The sequence below is a fragment of the Mus musculus genome, chromosome X (assembly GCF_000001635.26).
Source record: "Mus musculus strain C57BL/6J chromosome X, GRCm38.p6 C57BL/6J".
In the NCBI taxonomy this organism is placed as follows: Eukaryota; Metazoa; Chordata; class Mammalia; order Rodentia; family Muridae; genus Mus; species Mus musculus.
The window spans coordinates 8,735,876-8,756,075 of record NC_000086.7 but is presented as its reverse complement, the minus strand read 5'-3'; the positions used below and the strand labels follow the sequence as shown (position 1 = coordinate 8,756,075).

The window sequence follows — 20,200 nt, the reverse complement described above, 5'->3', positions numbered from 1 at the left end:
TATGTTGTGGGATCTCTCATTTAATCGCCAAGCAAATCTGTTGGCGATGTCACATGATCTTGGTAGTTATGTGGGAGACAAGGATGATTGAGGAATTAGCTCATTAGAACCATGTACTTGAGTCTGTTTCCTATCTTGGACCTTTCCTATATTCCTTGTTGGCCGCCATAATCCAAGATGAAGGGAAGAACAGCCTCACTTCATATGCTGCATGTATGGAAAAAGCATCTATCAACTGAGCCCACTGAAAGTGTATGCCCAGAGAAATCGTTCTGCCTTGACTTTCTTTCAGGATTCTGTCAAAAAAGAAGCAATAAAAACTAGTCCAGTGCAGCTCAGTGGTGAGCCCTCGCCTCACATGCAGGAGGGCCTGGGTTCAATCCCTAGAATCGGACACTACACTTACTCCCAAAAAGTTAAAATTAGAGGGTAAAAAAAATAACTTGATCTCCATAGGCATGAGCTTTTGTCTACACTGAACCTCAGGCTCTTTGATAGATGAAGGTGCTATGTGTGTTCAAGCAAAGCCAGATTCTAGCACATCACAGAATTTGGATTTGTCACCTTTGTGCAAACAGGGAAGGAAGTGTTTCCTAGTCAAAGAATGAAACGAGATAGTTGTAAGTAGACACATTTCAAGTGTAGCATGGCAGGTAACAGGTGTCCCTAGTGATGACTTGTATATGTGTGTGTGCAAGACAGGGAAACATGTTAACATAGACAAATAGACAGCTGCTAGGCAGTCCTAGGCAAGGGGAGGGCAGTGTCCTTCAGTGCAATGATAGCTGACACACAATTCCTCATAGGAGTACAGGGCAGGCAACTAGCATTATGTACTATGTATATGCCTTGCTAAATGGAATGTTGATAGGCTTATTATATTTCCAATTGTTTTTTGAGTTATTTTGTGCTTGTATGCATGGATATGTGTGTATGTGTATGCACCCACAAATGCGCTCAGTTGTGAATAGGAAAGGACACTGTGAGGGAGCCAGTTCTCTGTGTCAACCATGTAGGTCTTTAAGATTGAACTCAAGTATGATAGCAGGATCCTTTATCACTGAGCAATTTAACCTGCTTGAAACATTGGTATTCTGCCAGAGTGGCTTGGCACACAGTAAGACAATACTAACAGAGTGCTTAGCATGTACTACCCACAGTGCTGACCAGATGCTTGCCATACACAAAGTTCTATGCTTAAAGAGTACTTGGCACAGAAAGAGCAGTTATAGTGGGGCTCAACACAGTGACAATAATAATAGGAAATGTTTGGCATAATGGAAAAGGACTCCTATCAGTGTTTGGCACATCCTACAAAATTGCTAAGAGAACAAACACGTGACACATGCTTAACTCAGACTTCTAGTAGACTTTTATAAATAAATAAATATAGGTATAAGTGTATATCATCAATAAATATATAAATAAATGTATGTATCTATACTGCTGATATTTAGTCTTTCAAAGCTGTAGCTGTGATGTTGAATCGCCACTCCCTCCTTCTTCCACTGTGGGCTTATTTCGACTGTCTGTGGTTGAGACAATAAAGAGAAGGAAGAAAAATGCTAGTGAGTTGCCACCACCTACTCAGCGCTCTGTTTCCACCTGTACTTCACAGCCTGCATGCTCTCCTTCCGCCCAGCTTCAGAGTTCAGCCCCAGAAGCACACCCTCTTCTAGAGCATGGGCCTGCCTTACCAGAGGAAGTAATGGACTACACTTTGAGTGATAACCTGGGATTTAGAAGCCCATAGTTTCCTGGCTAGTGAAGATCTCCAAACTACCCAGCACTGGAGTAAAAGAAGCATGACTTATTATATCTGGTTCAGTCTCGCACCCCAAAGGACTAGAAGTGGATGATTGGGTAGGGTCTAATACCATATGGGAAATGTGTGTGTTCTGGGTGTTGTGAGATGTGTCAGAGGACCACTTACAAGTTCAGTAATCATCATCTTCTTCCTCTTCAGGATAACTAATCTCTGAATATATCACTCGATATTTCCTCTCTCGCAGCCGGTTGCTCCAAACATTGACCTGAATGCCACCAGTTTCTAAAATGTGGAGAGGTTTGTGCATGAGTGCTAGGCCTTTTCTCATCAGAAAAGAACAGGGCTTGGCCCTCCCATGAGCCGGTGGCCATTTACTGCTGCCTCACAGAGATTGAGATATCAGCCATACAGCAATACAGACCAAAGGCAAGTTTGGGTTATACCGTCCAGTGTACTGTCTTGTCCCCATCAGCATCCCAATCCCCTGATATAAATTTACTATTTTGTCCTCCATTAGGAGGAGGGCCCAGTGACCATTCACTTATATTGTATGGATTTCAGGGTTAGCTTCAGAGCATGTAGAAAACTTGTCCAGTATCAAAAGGCTTTATGAAGGAAAAGTCAAATTATGATTATAGAGACCCATTGTAGCACCTGAACTGGTGCTTGGGGGAGTGCCTCACTCAGAAAGGCCAAACACCTCGAACATTCCAGGGAAACCAGAGTATTTTTTTCCCCTGTACTTTCCTCTCATCCAATGCCACCCTATTGTCTGTAGTCAAACATGGGCTTTCTCTTTGTTGTGCTGGTGTTCCTGAGCCTACTCCTCCTGGAACACATGTTGGGTCATTCCTCACGTGCTGCCTTCTTCAGCGGTTTTTAAACACTGAAGCACTTATTGATTTAGTTAGTTGTATGTTTGTATTATATTAGAGGTTAAGTGTCTTCTCATGTATTATTCTAAAGGTTCTATTAGCATATATTAGTTATATATGTTGTTCCATTTCATTATCATATTTTATATGCACATATAATGTATTTTTATCATCTGTGCGCCTAAAGGATCACACAAATAACAACAATACCCTTCCTCCCTACCCCTAGATTCCCTTTTATTGCCTCTTGCTTGGTATTGGTGAGACCCAGTGAGTATAATTCAGCTTACTTAAATGTGCATTGGGCATCATTGGCTTTTTCCCCTAGCACCTGGCAACTGCCACCATATCCTCTGAGAGGGTCAGAAGCTGGTGAGCCCCTCCTTCCATGGCAGAATGGTAAAGGGCTTGATCTTTTACAGGTGTTTTTAAAGGATTTTTCATTACTCATTAATTATACTTGACAAACTATTTCACTTTATGTAACTAAATAAAAAATAAACACAGGTGTTTAAATGGGAAATAAATGTCCTAAGTAAACCTAGTTTCCAGAGCTACAATGTTTTCCTTTATATTGTTATTACACTGTCATTTGCGCAAGCAGAAGAGATATCATTAAGAGTGAGGAACAAAAATTAGGTGACGAAAATGCTAGAAGAAGCCACAGGCTCTGGGAGCGACAGGAATATAAAATACATTGCTGCCCAAAGAAGCTGGTGGTGCACTACGAGCACAGTAAGTAAAGCATGAACAGAAAGAAGGACACAGCACTGCATGCACCTTAGTGCCACATGCAGATGGACGTACCATGGAGCCTGGGGTGATGACCGCACAATGGTAGTGAGTGCAGATGAATGCACCGTGGTGGCATGTCCAGGTGAATGCACTGTGGTGGTGTGTGCATATGAATGCCCCATGGTGGCATGTGCAGATGAACACACCATGGTGACATTTGCAGATGAATGCACTGTGGTGGCTTGTGCAGGTGAATGCATCAGGGAACAGAGTAGAAAGAAAGGAGACAGTGATGTAGGTATTAAAGAACATCATGCCAGAGATGGTATCACATGTAATGCTGGTGGGAGCACTTCAGGTGGAACTGGGCAAGGTGGTGTCTACACCCTTTCTGTTGATATGCCAAGAAGTGCCATTAGTCACTAATCCTCAGCTACCTTTCATTCACCTTCCTGAGACATGCATGAGGGTGTATATGTACAACTAAAAGAAGTCAGAAACAGAATGTATAGCCTTTTAATGTATATTTATACCTGTATTTCTGTGTGTGTCTCTGTGTATGTGGAACATATATGTGGGTATGCCTGTGGAGGAAACACTCTGTCAGATACTCTGGAACTGGAGTGTCAGATAATAGTAACCACCTACAAATGCACTATCAGGATCACTCTGTTCACACAGTCAGTCCTTAGCTTGGTCCTCACTGGTCACTAACTTCTGCTCCCAGAACTCTCTCTACACTACACTGGACTCTGCAGCTCTGGAAACCCCCATTCCATAGTCAAGTGCCTCCTGGGGGTCCTCTGTCTTGGGGCTGTGGGGCAGAAAGTTCTCAGGTATAGATATGTCCTGAACTCGATCATAGTGGAAGGGGTCTACCATGAAAGCCCTGTCATTTGTAGCCAGAACAGAGCATGGGCCCTTCACAGAGCATAGGCCAGGTGGAGATCCCTATGTGGAAAGTGAGTGTCAGCATGAAAGAATGTACAAGTTCTGCGAGAGAATACTGACAGGAGCATCACCTGGCCTTCAGAAACTAAGGAAGACTGGACTACACTTCAGTGGGTTGGGCTACAGGTCAGAAAGTGAGTGGAACTGCTCTTTGGGTCAATAATCTAGCACAGTTGAGGCAATCGTCATTATCAGTACTGTAAGTACTAAAATGCTCTAATTGAAGAAACACGGGTCCTCTACCAAGAAACTGTAGTTATTCAGGACCCCTGGGAAACCTGTTACTATAATTTTGCTAAATGAATGTATTATGAACTGTCTTCTAAACTCATACATCTCTACCCATAGGGAAAGGAGCTCTCAGACCGTATCAGAGAAGTTGTTTTGTACAGTGATTTGTGGCTAATGCAGAAACTACCATCAGGTTAGACTGCACAAAGTAAGTGTCTATGGATTGCCAACAAAACATCAAATATGTCACACACTCTCCTCCCAAGCTCAAGTTCCATAACAGAAGAGGGGGATCGAGAGATTTGAAGAGGCAGAAGACATTCGCACCAGAGCAATGTAGTGTTTGAGGAACATGACATGGTTATTAGACTCATGAACACACAGTAGGCGTCTTTGCCCCTATGAGACCTGCACAAGATCAAGCCTGCCAGCACTCTGGCATGGACTGAGTGGGAATTCCTGTGCTCTTAACAATAGGTGGTTTTTGTGGGAGAAAGAGTCCATTTTAAGAGTATGACCCCTGGTAGATCAACCATACTCTAGTGGCTGGTTCTACATCCCACAGTATGTAGATAGGACAAATTGACCTTCGTTTTTTTTATATACATATATAAAAATAAAAAGGGTATGGATGTTGGGTGAAAAACAGCTAGGAAAGATTTTTATATTCATTGGATAAACGGGTGGGGTATGTGCGAATATGATTAAAATCAATTATATAATATCCTCAAAGAATTAAATAAATACCACATTGACAAACAATAACTTATGTTAAGGAATAACAATTAGATTGCAGCCAACCTGCCAAGTTGGAATCATGCTCTCCAGAGGCAAGTCTTTCTTCTACATTACGAATACTTATTGTCACCAATGTCAGCTATAAAAGAGAATCAGAGAAAAGGCATTTTGGCAAATAGTAATCAACAGGGAGTGTTTCTGCTACTTGATATAGGGTGTTCTAATTTACTGGATAATATTTAAAACAGGGCCTGACGAATAAATAAAATCATCACACACCAAAATTAATCAGAAGCAGAGATTCAATGACTATAACGATATGAACTAACCATATGTAACACTATGAATGATACACTTAGAATGGGCGTTTGAAACAGCATGCGAAAGTTCACATTAAATTTACACTTTAAATATCAAATATGTATTTATACACTTATCCACCACCAAGAAGAAAACTATGTCCTCAACAATGTGGACATAAAAAAAGAAAAAAAAAAGAGGAGGCTGGCAAGACTGCTCAGCAGTTAGGAGCACTGACTGCTCTTCAGAAGGTCCTGAGTTCAAATCCCAGCAACCACATGGTGACTCACAACCATCTGTATTGAGATCGGATGACCTCTTCTGGGGTGTCTGAAGACAGCTACAATATACTTACATATAATAATAAATAAGTCTTTGAAAAAAAAAACAATGTGGACATAAACTGAGGGACAAACAGGGTGCACTCCTAAAGAAAGAGGTGATACTTGCCTTCATTCGTTTTCTCGGTATCACACCAAAAGATCCTTCAAAGCATTCAACTACAGATAGTGACAAATCAGAAGGTTTTGTTTGTTAGTAAATATTCCAAAGGCTCAGAATCTTGCTGATTTAGGGAAGGCTAGAGTGGAGAGTGGGCCCATTCATGGAGGAGGAGCTAGTGGAGCCTGGCTCTCTTTCATCTGACCAATGACAGGTGTCCTTTCAGAAGTCTCCATCTGATTGGATAGGAAGTGTCAGCTAAGCCTCATCACTGCCTCATCCCCTCACAAGCTGGTAGGACACAGGACATTCTGACTCTCTTTGAAGGTGTTACACATTGGCCATTTACTTATTATCCAGTATAATGTACACAATAATGTTTTAGAATTGTGCATGACAGGATCTTCTAATACACCTCAGAGTGAGCTCTGTTCCACACAACCCTGATCTGAACAAGAAAAGAGCTGCCTATCACTTTAGCATGCATCCTGACTGAGAAGGTGCACTTTCATAGCCCCTCCCTGATCACTCACCATCACTGTCATGAACTTCAATGCCTTCGAACAGGGATTGCTTGGCCTGCTCCTTGCCACGCATGAAAACTGGTTGGTTCATGGTGACACCTAAGAGGAAGCAGAGTGCTTGTTCTTTAACAGGCAGCACAACGAGGGGAAATGGTGCTAGAAACTGGGCAACAGCCCAGATCTTAAGGCCCATAAGAGGCCAGCACTCTATTGCCTATGATCTATGCTGTCAGCTCTGCAACGTGTTGAAAAGAGCAGCTGCAGGCTCGACAAGCACCTTGACATTTCTCAGGAAAGAAAGGTATTATGGGAGAGGGCCCTGCTACAGGTTGAGAAGATGAGGCATAACAAACAAACTGGAAACCACCAGACTGGTCTGAACACAGATTTCATCTTACCTAGGTCAGTCATTCTGATGTAGTTTCTTTTCATGTACACGTAGGCACTTTTCTGCCATTGAGTCAGCTTTCCCCACTCTTCATCAGAGTAGTATGTAGAAATATCCTGGAAGGCCTAGAAAAGAAGGGAATGAAAACTCTGGCAATTGCTCTGCTGGATGTGTGTACCATTCATCCCAGAATGCCCTCTGTGGTGGAGGACCTTTGTGATCCACCAGAGAATCAACACAATCAGTCCTGGGAAATATGAGGGTTGAGTGAGAGACAGCCTTTTCCAGAGCCACTACAAATGCTCAATGCTGCTCATGTGTTCTCCTCCCCCACTTACAAGGGACTGAGTGACACCAAATGAATGTAGTACTAGGTCACGATTCTAAAGTCCTCATGGAGGCTGTAGAAGGACTCATGGAGCATTTGTGCATGGAGAGAAATCCTTAGACTTATGGAGGTCCAGTGGAGACTGTAGTCCTTGTCCAAATTACCTCTGATTTCCTCCTTCTGGTAAGTCATTCTACAGTGGCCTTTGGTCACTTAGCTGCTTCTGTCCACCCCACTACCTGGACCCCTCACCTTGCAGATATTCTTTGGTTCATAAAGCACTTCCATGGGGATCTTTTCACAGGATCTCAGTGTTTCCATGTCAGTGTAATTTAGAAAAGTCCCAATCTTGTCTTCTTCAAGCAAAAAACCAAATGTCCTGTGAAGGAAGGGGTTGCAGATAGACAGTAAGAGTCGGTAGCTGACATTTCTTGATTTCCTTTTCACCCTGAGATCATCTATCCTTGATTAGGTCTACAGGAGAGTTGGTGGTTAGGAATCAATTAGATTCTATGAACGTTCATAAACATGTATGAAGGTATGCTGAGTCTTTGAGAGTGGGTCAAGTGACTGTCCTGATTAATTGCCCTGAAGGTTTCATTGAGATTAAAGGAAATAGAAAGCTATTGAATTGGGCAGGCACATTTTCTTACTCAGGGAAGTACAGTGAAAACTGATTTCATAGAAGATAAGAATGTAGCACTTTGTCACTAGAAGATGGGTGGTGAGGAGTTCAGAAGAAGAAGGTACACCAAGCTCCAAATACAACAGAGAGGAAGAATAACTCCTAGTGTTTTACAAGACCCTTTAGTGACTAGTTTAGTGACTCACCTAGGGTGAGTTTGTAAGGGAGGAAGAAAAGCCAGAGTTCCCTTCTTATGCCTGTAACACAGGGTAGTTGGGAGGCTGAGGTAGAAGGATCTTATGTTCAATGCCTGTCGGAGTCAACTATAAAGTGAGTTCTAGGCCAGTCTGGGTAATATATAATTAAATCCTGTCTCAAAGACTCAATCGGGGTTTTAGTTTTAGCTTAGTAGTAGGATTCTTACGTAACGAGTGTGTGGCCCTTGCATTAATTCCCTAGTTTTGCAAAAATGAAAATAGTAGGAGAAATCATAAAGTTTCACTCATCTTGAAATGAATAGGGAAAAATCAGAGAAATATGATGAATTAGCCATTTTTGATAAGCAGACACACGTGTGTCTTGAACCAATTCTTTTCCTATATGTTGCCTAACATGCCCCTTTCCTGAAGTCTCTTCCAGCTCTGGGTGATTGCTTAGCATTTCCAGAATTTAAACTTCCCTACTAAATAAATGTTTTAACTTTTTATTTTATTACAAAAGTAATAGGCACAGAGAGGCTTCATCCAGCACCTGATGGAGACAGATGCAAAGACCCACAGCCAAACATTAGGCAGAACTCAGGGAATTCTGAGAAGAGGGGTAGGAAGGGCTGTAGGAGCCAGAAGGTTCAAGGACACTAGAAGAAAACATAAGAATCAAAGACCTTTGGTCCATAGGGGCTCATGGAGACTGAACTGCCATCCAGGGAGTGTGCATGGAATTGAGTTAATCCCTCTATGCATATAACAGTTGAGCTTGGGCTTCATGTAGGACTCCTAACAGCAGGGGCTGTCTGTGATTCTGTTGCTTGCCTTTGGGACTCTTTCCTCCTGGGTTACCTCTAGCCTTAACAGAGGATGTGCCTAGTCTTACTGCAACTTGATATGCTAAGACTGGTTGATATCCATGGGAGGGCTGCCCTTTTCTGAAGAGGAACAGAGGAGGAGTGGATGGAGGAAGAAGGGAGGTGGGGGGAGGAATTGGAAGAGAGAACGGAGGGGGACTCCAATTGGGGGGATGCTTAGAGTAAGTATATGAGTAAATAAATAGATAAAAAGTAATAGACACTATAAACTCTTTAATAAATGTCAGTTCTGGGCACCTGCTGAAATTTAATTGCATGTGTGTACTTCATTACCTACTCCTAAGTTTTTACTCTGGAGACAAAATGTGGCTAGGTTGCTAAGGTTAACAGAGAAACCATGAACCCAAACACTTCTCCTGTACCTGCCTTATAAGGAATTTAGATCACCATTTTGTGGTACAGTGCACTGCATCATGTGTAGATTTTTTTGTGGTGTGTCCAATATATACTTGGTGAGAGGATTGCCACAGATTTAATAGTCCCCCTGTCCCAACTGATGGTTTCCAGGGACCTAGGAAATGGCTATATGGCTATGCTGTGCTGAAAGAGGGTGTACATGTTAAGTAGAGTATGTCCTGCTGGGCTTTTACTAGGGTAGCTTAGATAAAGTCCTAGAATCTCCACATCTACAGGACCAACTGTCACAGAATGTCAAAGACCTTGGCACATCTCAAGATACACTAACCAAGGATCCTCAAACTAAATCACCCAGAAACCTTTTAGTGAGTAGACATTGAGGTGTCTCTGGGACCTTGAAGACTGTGTCTTCATCCAAGAGGAAGTCTGAAATTAGCCCCTGTCTTAGTCAGGGTTTCTATTCCTGCACAAACATCATGACCAAGAAGCAAGTTGGGGAGGAAAGGGTTTATTCGGCTTACACTTCCATACTGCTGTTCATCACCAAGGAAGTCAGGACTGGAACTCAAGCAGGTCAGAAAGCAGGAGCCGATGCAGAGGCCATGGAGGGATGTTCTTTACTGGCTTGCCTCACCTGGCATGCTCAGCCTGCTTTCCAAGACTACTAGCCCTGAGATGGTCCCACCCACAAGGGCCTTTCCCCCTTGATCACTAATTGAGAAAATGCCTTACAGTTGGATCTCATGGAGGCATTTCCTCAACTGAAGCTCCTTTCTCTGTGATAACTCCAGCTGTGTCAAGTTGACACAAAACTAACCAGTACAATTGACCCCTTGTCAACTTGACACACAAACACATCACTAGTAAGCCTCAACCCTTACATTCTTATTCATCCCCAAGATCTAAATAACTTTAAAAGTCCCACAGTCTTTACATATTCTTAAATTTTCAATCTCTTTATAATATTCATCTCTGTTAAAATTCAAAGTCTTTTACAATTAAAAGTCTCTTAACTGTGGGCTCCACTAAAACAGTTTCTTCCTTCAAGAGGGAAAATATCAGGGCACAGTCACAATCAAAAGCAAAAATCAATCTCCAACCATCCAATGTCTGGGATCCAACTCATGATCTTCTGGGCTCCTCCAAGGGCTTGGGTCACTTCTCTAGCCATGCCCTTTGTAGCACAGGCGTCGTCCTCTAGGCTCCAGATGCCTGTATTCCACTGCTGCTGCTGCTCTTGGTGGTCATCTCATGGTACTGGCATCTCCAAAACACTGCAAGACCCCTTTAGTCCTGGGCCTTCAATTGCAACTGAGGCTGCACCTTCACCAATGGCCTTCCATGCCCTCTCACAGTGCCGAGCCTCAGCTGCTCTGCATGACCCCTTCATGCCTTCAAAACCAGTACCACCTGGGTGACCCTTACATATTACCAAGTCCCGCTGCAGCAGGAGTACAACCTTGGCTATCTCTGGAACACAGCCTCTTTGTGCTTTCAGAAAACACTTCCCAGAAGATGTCACCTCAATGATGCTGGTCTCTTCTTAATCACCGCTAATTTCTTAGCTCCAGCTAACCAGCATCAATAGTCCCAGTAATGTAAACTTTTTGCTTTAGTAGTTCTGGTATCTTGTTAATCACAGCTGATTCTTCAGCCCCAGCTAACCAGAACTACAGAATCTTCACGATCAAAACAGCAATGGCCCTGAAAAGAGTCTTTAATTTTCCCTCTGAAATTTCACAAGCCAGGCCTCCATCTTCTGCACTGTTCTCAACATTGTCTTCCAAGCTCCTATACAACATCTGACAGAGCACTTAACACCAATCTTCTAGCCCAAAGTTCCAAAGTCCTTCCACAGTCCTCCCCAAAACATGGTCAGGTTGTCACAGGAATACCCAACTCTGCTGGTACCAATTTGTCTTAGTCAGGGTTTCTATTCCTGCACAAACATCATGACCAAGAAGCAAGTTGGGGAGGAAAGGGTTTATTCGGCTTACACTTCCATACTGCTGTTCATCACCAAGGAAGTCAGGACTGGAACTCAAGCAGGTCAGAAAGCAGGAGCTGATGCAGAGGCCATGGAGGGATGTTCTTTACTGGCTTGCCTCACCTGGCATGCTCAGCCTGCTTTCCAAGACTACTAGCCCTGAGATGGTCCCACCCACAAGGGCCTTTCCCCCTTGATCACTAATTGAGAAAATGCCTTACAGTTGGATCTCATGGAGGCATTTCCTCAACTGAAGCTCCTTTCTCTGTGATAACTCCAGCTGTGTCAAGTTGACACAAAACTAACCAGTACAGCCCCTCAGACAGAGATCATTTGGTGTCACTGAGGATGGAGGAAATCTCAAGGCAAATAGGAAGTTTCAAAGTTTGTGAAGCTAAGAGGTATACTATTTCCCTCACAAAGAGTGAAAAGCAGTCTGTCAGACATAAAAGGGTTATAATTTCTAGGTTTCTTAAGTAATTGCCCAGTGACGGTATAGCTCAAAGAACAGTTCTAAGGTCTGAGGAATGCTGGAGACACAAGAAAGGCACAGGTTGGTCCATACAGGCTAACATTTCTATGTGTTAAGGTTTAGTTTTCTGGGACATGCACAAGGAAGAACCTACCTCAGACAGGAAGGGACAAAGGAGTGTTTCTCCAACAACAGACCCAAATATGCACCTTGATTCAGCTGTTGCTAGAGACTCAGCAACCAGGGCAGCCAAACCCTTTGAATTCCTCAGGTAACTGAGGGGGAAGTGAGGTAAGAATTGAATGTTGGAGCCTAGTGTTCCAGGCAGGAAGTACATCACCAAAGGGATGTACTAAATATCCCCACTAAAGTATGATGATTCCCCACCTCCTGGCATGGCTTACTCCTGGATATGTTTGACTGTTGAAACGTGCATTTCTCTGGATACCTGGGCTTTCACTTATATCTAGACACACCTCTACTAGGCAGTTGTTTCTCTGAAAAAAATATGGATAACCACTTCAAATTTTTCTCTTCTGTCTTCCTTAGTCATTCTAACCTGGGATCTCTTTACAATAAACCTATAACATTTCAATTATTTATTGAAGGGAAGCATTAGAATTGAAACTATTCCTATATGTGCTCTATCTCCAAAGACCCAAGAGCTTGTTTTCCACCAATATTCTTATGAATAATAGCAAAACAGTCTGCATGTGATTAGAGTTTATGGTGCTTTTTAAATGGATCCCAAGTGCTTCTTTTAGGAAGGCTTCTCTACTCAAATAGTATGTGCCTCCACTGGCCCCTTAATGCTTTCTGACTTTGCATTCTGAGGACTGCTCTGTGAATAATACCCTGCTCAGAATGACTGAGACATTTCTTCTGGCAAGGCAATGGTCCATGGACCTTGGGACCAGCATTAAGACCTTCACTGCATATTCTCCTTATGTTTTCTTCTTAATCATTCATAAAAATTAATTTTTAGTCATAAAAGGAATGGCTTCCCCACAGCCCACAGTCAGCAATATCCTAAATGGAGAACACTGTGAAGCAGTCCCTCTAAAAACATAAGTCAGGGCTGTCCCCTGTGCCCACTCCTTTTCCATATAGTGCCTGAAGCAGTAACTGTAGACAAAACTACTTCATTTTAATCAAGGGATCAGTCAATTAATAAAATACTATAGTACTAAGCAAATATGCACAAAACTCTGGTGCATGGAATTTCATAAAAGTATATTAATGGAATTAAAATCCAGATTAACACAAACTTCATAAAAGGAGGCAATTTCAGCACTCCATTTTCTCCTATAGATGGAACATCTGGAACAAAAATAAATAAAGAAAAATATACTTCAGAATTTACTGACCACTTTTATGAAATGGACCTAAGACATATCTACAGTGTATTCAAACCAAACAGCAAGAATACACTAATATACATTCTACTCCGAAGCACAATGGACCTTCTCCACAGTGGAGCACCTGCTGCAACACAAACCTTAATAAATATAGAAAAATTGAAATAAGTCCACATATCCTGCTCAGCCATTATTAAATATTCTTAAGATCAAGTGTTAACAAAACTCTACCAAGTATATACACTCGTGGAGATTAACAGTTCATTAGTGAATGATAAGTGGGTCAAACAAGAAATTTTAGTATTCTTGGAACTAAGTAAACCAGAATCACGACACGGCAAACCCTTTGGGAAACATTAAAAGCACTTTTAAAAGGAAAGTATATAGCCTTAATTGTCTACATTTAACAAAGAAAAGAGTGCAAACAACTGACTTATGCAACACAAGCATTTGGAAAAACAAACAATGTCAACTCAGTAGATAGTAAGAGATAATCAATTTTTAAAAATCAGGTGAATGGGTTGGAGAGATGGTTCAGTGGTGACGGTCACTGTCTGCTCTTCCAGAGGTCCTGAGTTCAAGTCCCACCACCCACATGATGGCTCACAACCATCTATAATGAAATCTGATGCCCTCTTCTGGTGGGTCTGAAGACAGAGCCATCATGAATATAAAATATATAATTTTTTTAACAAATGAGGCAACGAATAAAGGCAACTATCCAGGCCTAGTGTGGTCATGGATCTGAGAAGAACCCATATACAACTTTATTAAGTCAGCATAAAACCTAACTATATTTTTTCATTACTATATTTATTCACTTTACATTTAGATTCTGCCCCCTGTCCTGCCAGTCCTCTCCCTCATGCAGTTCTTCCTCCCAACTCCGTTCCTTTCCCCTTTGAGAGGGTGAAGCCCCCATCAGTATCCCCAAATCTTTATACATCAAGTCTCTGCATAGCTAGGTGCATGCTGCCTCACTGAGGCCAGACAAGGCAGCCCTGTTGTGGTACAGATTTCACAGACAGGCAGTAGATTTAGGGACAACCCCTCCTCCAGTTGTTGGGGGACCACCATGAAGACCAAGCTTCACATCTGCTACATATGAGCACAGAGGCCTAGGTCCAGTCTATGTGTGTTCTTTGGTTGGTAGTTGAGTTTCCGGGAACTACCAACGATTAGTTGACTCTTGCTCTTCCTGAGAAGTTCCTTTCCTTTTCAGGTCCTTCAATCATTCCCTACCTCTTCCTTAAGAGTCTCCGACCACTATTCACTGTTTGGCTGTTAGTTTCTGCATCTGTTTCAGTTAACTGCTGGATAGAGTCTCTCAGAGGACAGTAATGCTATGCTCCTCTCTGCAAGCATAACAGAGTATCATTAATAGTTTTAGTTTCAAGGATTGGTGCTTGTCCATTGGATGAGTCTCAAGTTGGGCTTGTTATTGCCATTCCTTCAGTCTCTGCTCCATCTTTTGTCCCTGCATTTTTTGCAGACAGGACAAATTTGGGGTTGAAAGTTTTGTGTGCGGACCAGTGTCCTTATCCCTCCAACAAGGGTCCTGTCTGGCTACAGGAGGTGACCACTTAAGGAACCATATTCACACTGCTAGGAGTGTCAACTAAAATTGCCCCCATAGAGGCTCCTGGGAGCCTCCCTCATCCTGGGTCTATCATAGGTCCTAGAGATGCCCCCATCAGGATGATATTTTTAATTATTTATATGCATCCCAAATGTTGCCCGCCTGCCAATCCCCTTCTCTCCCCCCTCAGCCTAGGCATCCCACTTCCCTGGGGCATCGATTCTCTACAGGATTAAGTATGGCCTTTCTCACTGTGACCAGAAAAGACAGTCCCCTGCTACATATATACCAGGGGCCTTGGACAAGCCTGTGTATGCTCTTTGGTTGGTAGCTTGGTCTCTGGGAGCTCTGAGGGATTCAGGTTAGTTGACACTGTTAGTATTTCTATGGAGTTGCCAGCCCCCTCATTACCTTCACTCCTTTCCTAACTCTTCCATAGGGATCACCAAGCTCAGTCCAGTGCTTAGCTGTAAGTATCTGCATCTGTCTCAGTCAGCTGCTGGTAGAGCCTCTCACAGGACAGCCATGCCAGGCTCCTGTCTGCAAGCATAACATGGCATCAGTAATAATTTCAGGGATTGGTGCCCACCATGGGATGGACCCCAACTTGGGCTGGTCACTGAACAACCTTATCTTCAGTTTACACTCAACTTTTGTTCCTGCATTTCTTTTAGATGGGACCAATTCTGGATCATAACTTTTGAAAGTGGGTTGGTGACTCTACCCCTTCAAGGCAGACCATGTCTATCTACTGGAGGTGGTCGCTTTAGGTTCTATCTACCTAGTGTTGGGCATTTCAGCTAAATTCATCACAATTGAGCCCTGGGAGACTCACATCCCAGGTCTCTTGGACTTTCTAGAGGTCCCCCTCCCCATTTCCACCCCTGCCGTAGCATATTTTGATTCTCCTTGCTTTCTGGACATTTCTCCTGTCTCCCCCTATACCTGACCCTGCCCCCCATTTTTTTTTCTCCCCTGACCCTCTTCCACCCAGGTCCCTCTCTCCCTCTGCCTCCAGTGATTTTTTTTGTTCCCCATTTTAAGTGGGAATGAAGCATCATCGCTTGGGCCTTCTTTCTTGTTAAACTTCTTACAGTCTATGTGTTTTATCCTAGGGATCTGTACTTTTGGGATAATATACACTTATTAGGAGAGAATCAGCTAGACAAATGTATTGTTTGGCATGCACATAGTGGCATGTACACACACATAAGCACATCAGAAATGCATGTAGTGGTAGTAGTAATTAATAACAATAAATGATTTTAAGACTCACTAGTACTTCAGCCCCTTCTCCAACTGTATTTGGTACTTATCATCATCCTACCTATTTCTGATGGACTCTCTCCTTCATCTTTATATGGGTTTAAAGGAACCAACTCAGATGGTCAGGCTGGCTCTGCAAGAGTCTTTTTGGCTGAGCCATCTCTCTCTGTCCCAAGGCAACAATATTCTGCAGTACAATTTGAGTGTCTGCAGTTGATAAGCAGTTATGGTAAGCATCTAGTGACTAATGCCATTACATAAGATTCTTTTTTTTCCTTTTTCTTTTTTTAATTAATTAATTGATTTTTTTACACTCCATATTTTATTCCCTGCCATCCACACTATGACTGCTCCACATCCCACTCCTCCTCCCCAAAACCCTGTCTCCACGTGGATGTCCACACTCTACCACCCCACCTGACCTCTAAACTCATTGTGACCTCCAGTCTCTTGAGGGTTAGGTTCATCATCTCTGATTGAACACAGACCAGGAAGTCCTCTACTGTTTGTGCATTGAGGGCCTCATATTAGCTGGTGTATCCTGTCTGTTTGATGGTTCAGTGTTTGAGAGATCCCAGGGGTCCAGATTAATTGAGACTGCTGGTCCTCCTATAGGATTGCCCTTCTCCTCAGCTTCTCTCAGCATTCCCTAATCCAACAACAGTAGATAGCTGCTTCTACTCATTTGTTTTGTGCAAATATCTGTCTCTGATTTTTTTCAGCTGCTTGTTGGGTCTTTCAGAGAGCAGTCATGCTAGGTCCATTTTTGTGAGCACTCCATAGCCTCAGTAATAGTGTCAGGCCTTGGGGCCTCCCCTTGAGATGGATCCCTTTTTAGGCCTATTACTGGAACTTCTATTACTCAGGCTCCTCTCCATTTCCATCCCTGTAATTCTTTCAGACAGGAACAATTATGGGACAGAGGTATGACTGTGGAATGGCAACCCCATTCCTCACTTGATGCCCTGTCTTCCTACGGGAGGTGGGCTCTATAAGTTCCCTCTCCCTACTGTAGTGCACCTCATCTAAGTTCCCTCCCTTTGGGTCCTGAGATTCTCTCACCTCCCAGATCTCTGGTGCATTTTGGAGGGGACCCCCAACCTCCTATCTCCCTGTTCCATTCTTTCTGCTGGCCCTCAGAAAGCTATTACAATTGGGGAGGGCGGGACCTGGGAGGAAAAATTGACTGGTGAGGGGAGTGGGAGGGCAGAGAGCAACATGATCTGGTATTGGATGAGGAAAGATAAGATGCTTGTCTTCTATAGAAGGAAAGTTTTCACTTTCCACATATGGATTAGAACATTGTGATTTCTGCCTTCCTGTGCCTGCTTCATGTGCCTGCTGTATCCAAGAAACATCTGACCCCTCATAACTGAAAAGGATATGTTTTTCAGTCAAGATGCCTGTGAAGGTTACAAGCAGCTCCTTTCTTCTTCTTTATGCCATGGCCAGGTGGGCAGGATTTCATTTGGAGGAATATCTGGAAGGCATATCACATAAAATTCTACAAAAAATAATAAAGAATACATATTATTATAGATAATGACTGAGAGGCAAATATATACCATATTCACTTTGAATGTGCACTGTCTTGTTTCGCATCCTAATGCAGTCACCTGCCATCCTATGTACACACATGCAGACACTGATTTTTCCATGTTTTACAGAGATAACAGTAGGGAGATGGGGGGAGAGTTGTGCAGGTGTCTTCAGCAGTGAGCCTTGCTCTCATTTTGGAATGCAGTCTGTACTCTTAGCAACCAACCGGGTTGTTTGGGGATTCCCATGGCCAACAACACAATTAGATGTAACCCAGTTCTGTAACCAGAAGGTCTATTAGGTGGCTAGAAATGCCAGATGGGACTCTTTCCTATTATATGTAAATTCCCCTTAGATTTTCATACATACATACATATATGACTACCACTCAAATGCCCATTAATGTTAGATGCCTTTCCCCATATTCCCTCACACTATCTTCTATCCCCTCTCCCTCCCCAATTGATTCTTCCATTCTAGCTCTACATATCAAACATTAATTATTTATTCTGCCTCCCTTCCCTAATGAGAAGCATTTGTCCCCTCTGGTCACTTATATTACACCTACAATAATGCTATATAATACTACTATAGTCTGTGTTCCTTAGGTATCATTAACTTCACAGCTAATATACACATACAAGTGAATATATACTATATTTTTCTTTCTGGATCTTGAATGCCTCACTCATGTATTCCTAAGTTCTGTCCATTTACTGCAAATTGTATGACATCATTTTTAAGAGCTGAGTAATTCCCCATTGTGTAAATGTACCATATTTCCTTTGTCCATTCTTCTCTTGAAAAACATCTGGTTTTTTTCCAAGTTCTAGCTATTATGAATACAGCAGCAATTAACATGGTTGAGTAAAGGTCCTTATGATAGGATGGAGCATCCTTTAGATTTATACTCAAGAATAGTATAGCTGGATTTTGATGTGGATCAACACCCACCTTCATGAAGAACTGTCACCCTGATTTCCATAGTGACTTTACATGTTTGTACTCCCACCAGCAATGGATAAGTTTTCCTCTTCTTATTCCATGAACTGTCACTTATTTTGTTGATCTTAGCCATTATGACAAGTGTAAGATGGATCCTCATGGTTTTGATTTGCATTTCACTAATGGCTAAGGATGTTGAACATTTCTTTAAGTGTTTCTCAAGCTGTTTGTGTTTTTTCTACTGAGAATTCTGTTTAGATCTGTACCCCATTTTTAATTGGACTTTTTGGTTTTCTCATTTTGAATTTCTTGAGCACTTTACATATTTTGGATATTAGCCCTCTGTATATTAAGAGTTGGTGAATATCTTTTCCCATTCTGTGGCCTGCCAAGTTGTCTGAATGACTGTCCTTTGCCTTACAGAAGCCTTTCAGTTTATTAGGTCCCACTTACTATTGAACTTAAAGCCTGGGATGTTCTGTTCAGAAAATTGTCTCCTGTGACGATAAGTTCAAGTGTTCTCTCTCTCTTTCTCTCCCGCTCTCTCTCTCTCTCTCTCACTCTCTTCTATCAGTCTATAAGACTTTCTGTTAAGGTCTTGGAACATTTGGAGTTGAATTTTGTGCAGAGGGATAAATGTGGTATATGTAGATTTTTCTGCATACAGACATCCAGATTGCAGGTTTACAGGACCATTCATTGAAGATGCTGTCATCTTTCCAGTGTTTAATTTTGGCCTCTTTATCAAAGAACAGATGTCCATGGGTGTGTGGTTTTATGTCTAGGTCTTCAATTAGATTTCATTAATCAACCTGTCTGTTTTTATGCCAATACCTTGTGTTTTAATTACTCTATCACGGTAGTCACCTTGAAGTTGGGAATAATAAGACCTCAGGCACATTTTTTATTCTTCAGGACTGTTTCAATTATCCTGTAGTTTTTGTGTTTCCATATGAACCTGAACATTGTCCTTTTAATGTCTCTAATAATTGTGTTACCATTTTGATGGGTATTGCATTGAATCTGTAGTTTGCTTCCAATGGGATGGTCATATTTAAAAGTTAATGACGGGATTCCTTTCCATGTTCTGATAAAGAAGAGTTTAATTTCTTTCCTCAATGACTTGATGTTTTTATTGTCAAACGCTTTCACTTGCTTGTTTAGAGTTACAGATCAATATATTATTTGATGTTATTGCAAATGGCATTGTTTCTCTGATTTCTTGCTCAGTCCATTTGTCATTTGTATATAGGAGGGCTACAGATGTTTTGGGGTTACTTTTGTATTCAGATTCTTTGCTGAAAATGTTTATATGCTGTAGAAGTTTCTTGGTAAAATTTTTAGGGTCACTCATATATTCTATCTTGTCATCTGCAAATGCAGATAATTTGACTTCTTCCTTTCCAATTTGTTTCCCATTGATCTCTTTCACTTGTCTTTTTATTGATGTAGCTAAGGCTTCAAGTTAGTGAACAAGTATGGAGAGAGTGGACAACCTTGTCTTATTCCTTATTTTAGTGGAATTGCTCTGAGTTTAAACTGCTTTTTTTTTTTATGTTGAGGTATGCCCCTTGTATCCCTAATCTCTCCAGGACTTTTATACAGTGGTGTTGGATTTTGTCAGAGGTCTTTTCTGCATTTAATGTAGTGTTTAATCTTTGAGGTTGCCCATATGGTGTATTACATTTATCTATTCATGTATGTTTGAC

At 42.0% G+C, this 20,200-nt stretch overlaps 1 protein-coding gene across 1 annotated transcript; it reads right to left on the bottom strand.

The window, feature by feature from the left end:
* Window positions 1-1,488: 1,488 nt before the first annotated feature.
* On the bottom strand, window positions 1,489-7,646 carry Ssx9 (synovial sarcoma, X 9). The gene is made up of 7 exons (NM_199063.2): window positions 7,532-7,646; window positions 6,962-7,076; window positions 6,573-6,662; window positions 6,049-6,098; window positions 5,362-5,437; window positions 1,934-2,050; window positions 1,489-1,529 (listed from the first exon to the last, which is right to left on the bottom strand). The coding sequence occupies exons 1-6, from the start codon at window positions 7,598-7,600 to the stop codon at window positions 1,938-1,940; spliced, it is 513 nt and encodes a 170-aa protein (NP_951018.1). The 5' UTR covers window positions 7,601-7,646; the 3' UTR covers window positions 1,489-1,529; window positions 1,934-1,937.
* Between the last annotated feature and the right edge of the window lie 12,554 nt (window positions 7,647-20,200).

Coding starts and splice junctions, on each gene's coding strand:
- Ssx9 (NM_199063.2), bottom strand. CDS start 7,600: ATGGAAACACTGAGATCCTGTGAAAAGATCCCCATGGAAGTGCTTTAT. Junction 6,663..6,961: donor CATCAGAATGACTGACCTAG/GTAAGATGAAAT, acceptor GCTTCCTCTTAG/GTGTCACCATGAACCAACCA. Junction 5,438..6,048: donor TACCGAGAAAACGAATGAAG/GCAAGTATCACC, acceptor TCTCTTTTATAG/CTGACATTGGTGACAATAAG.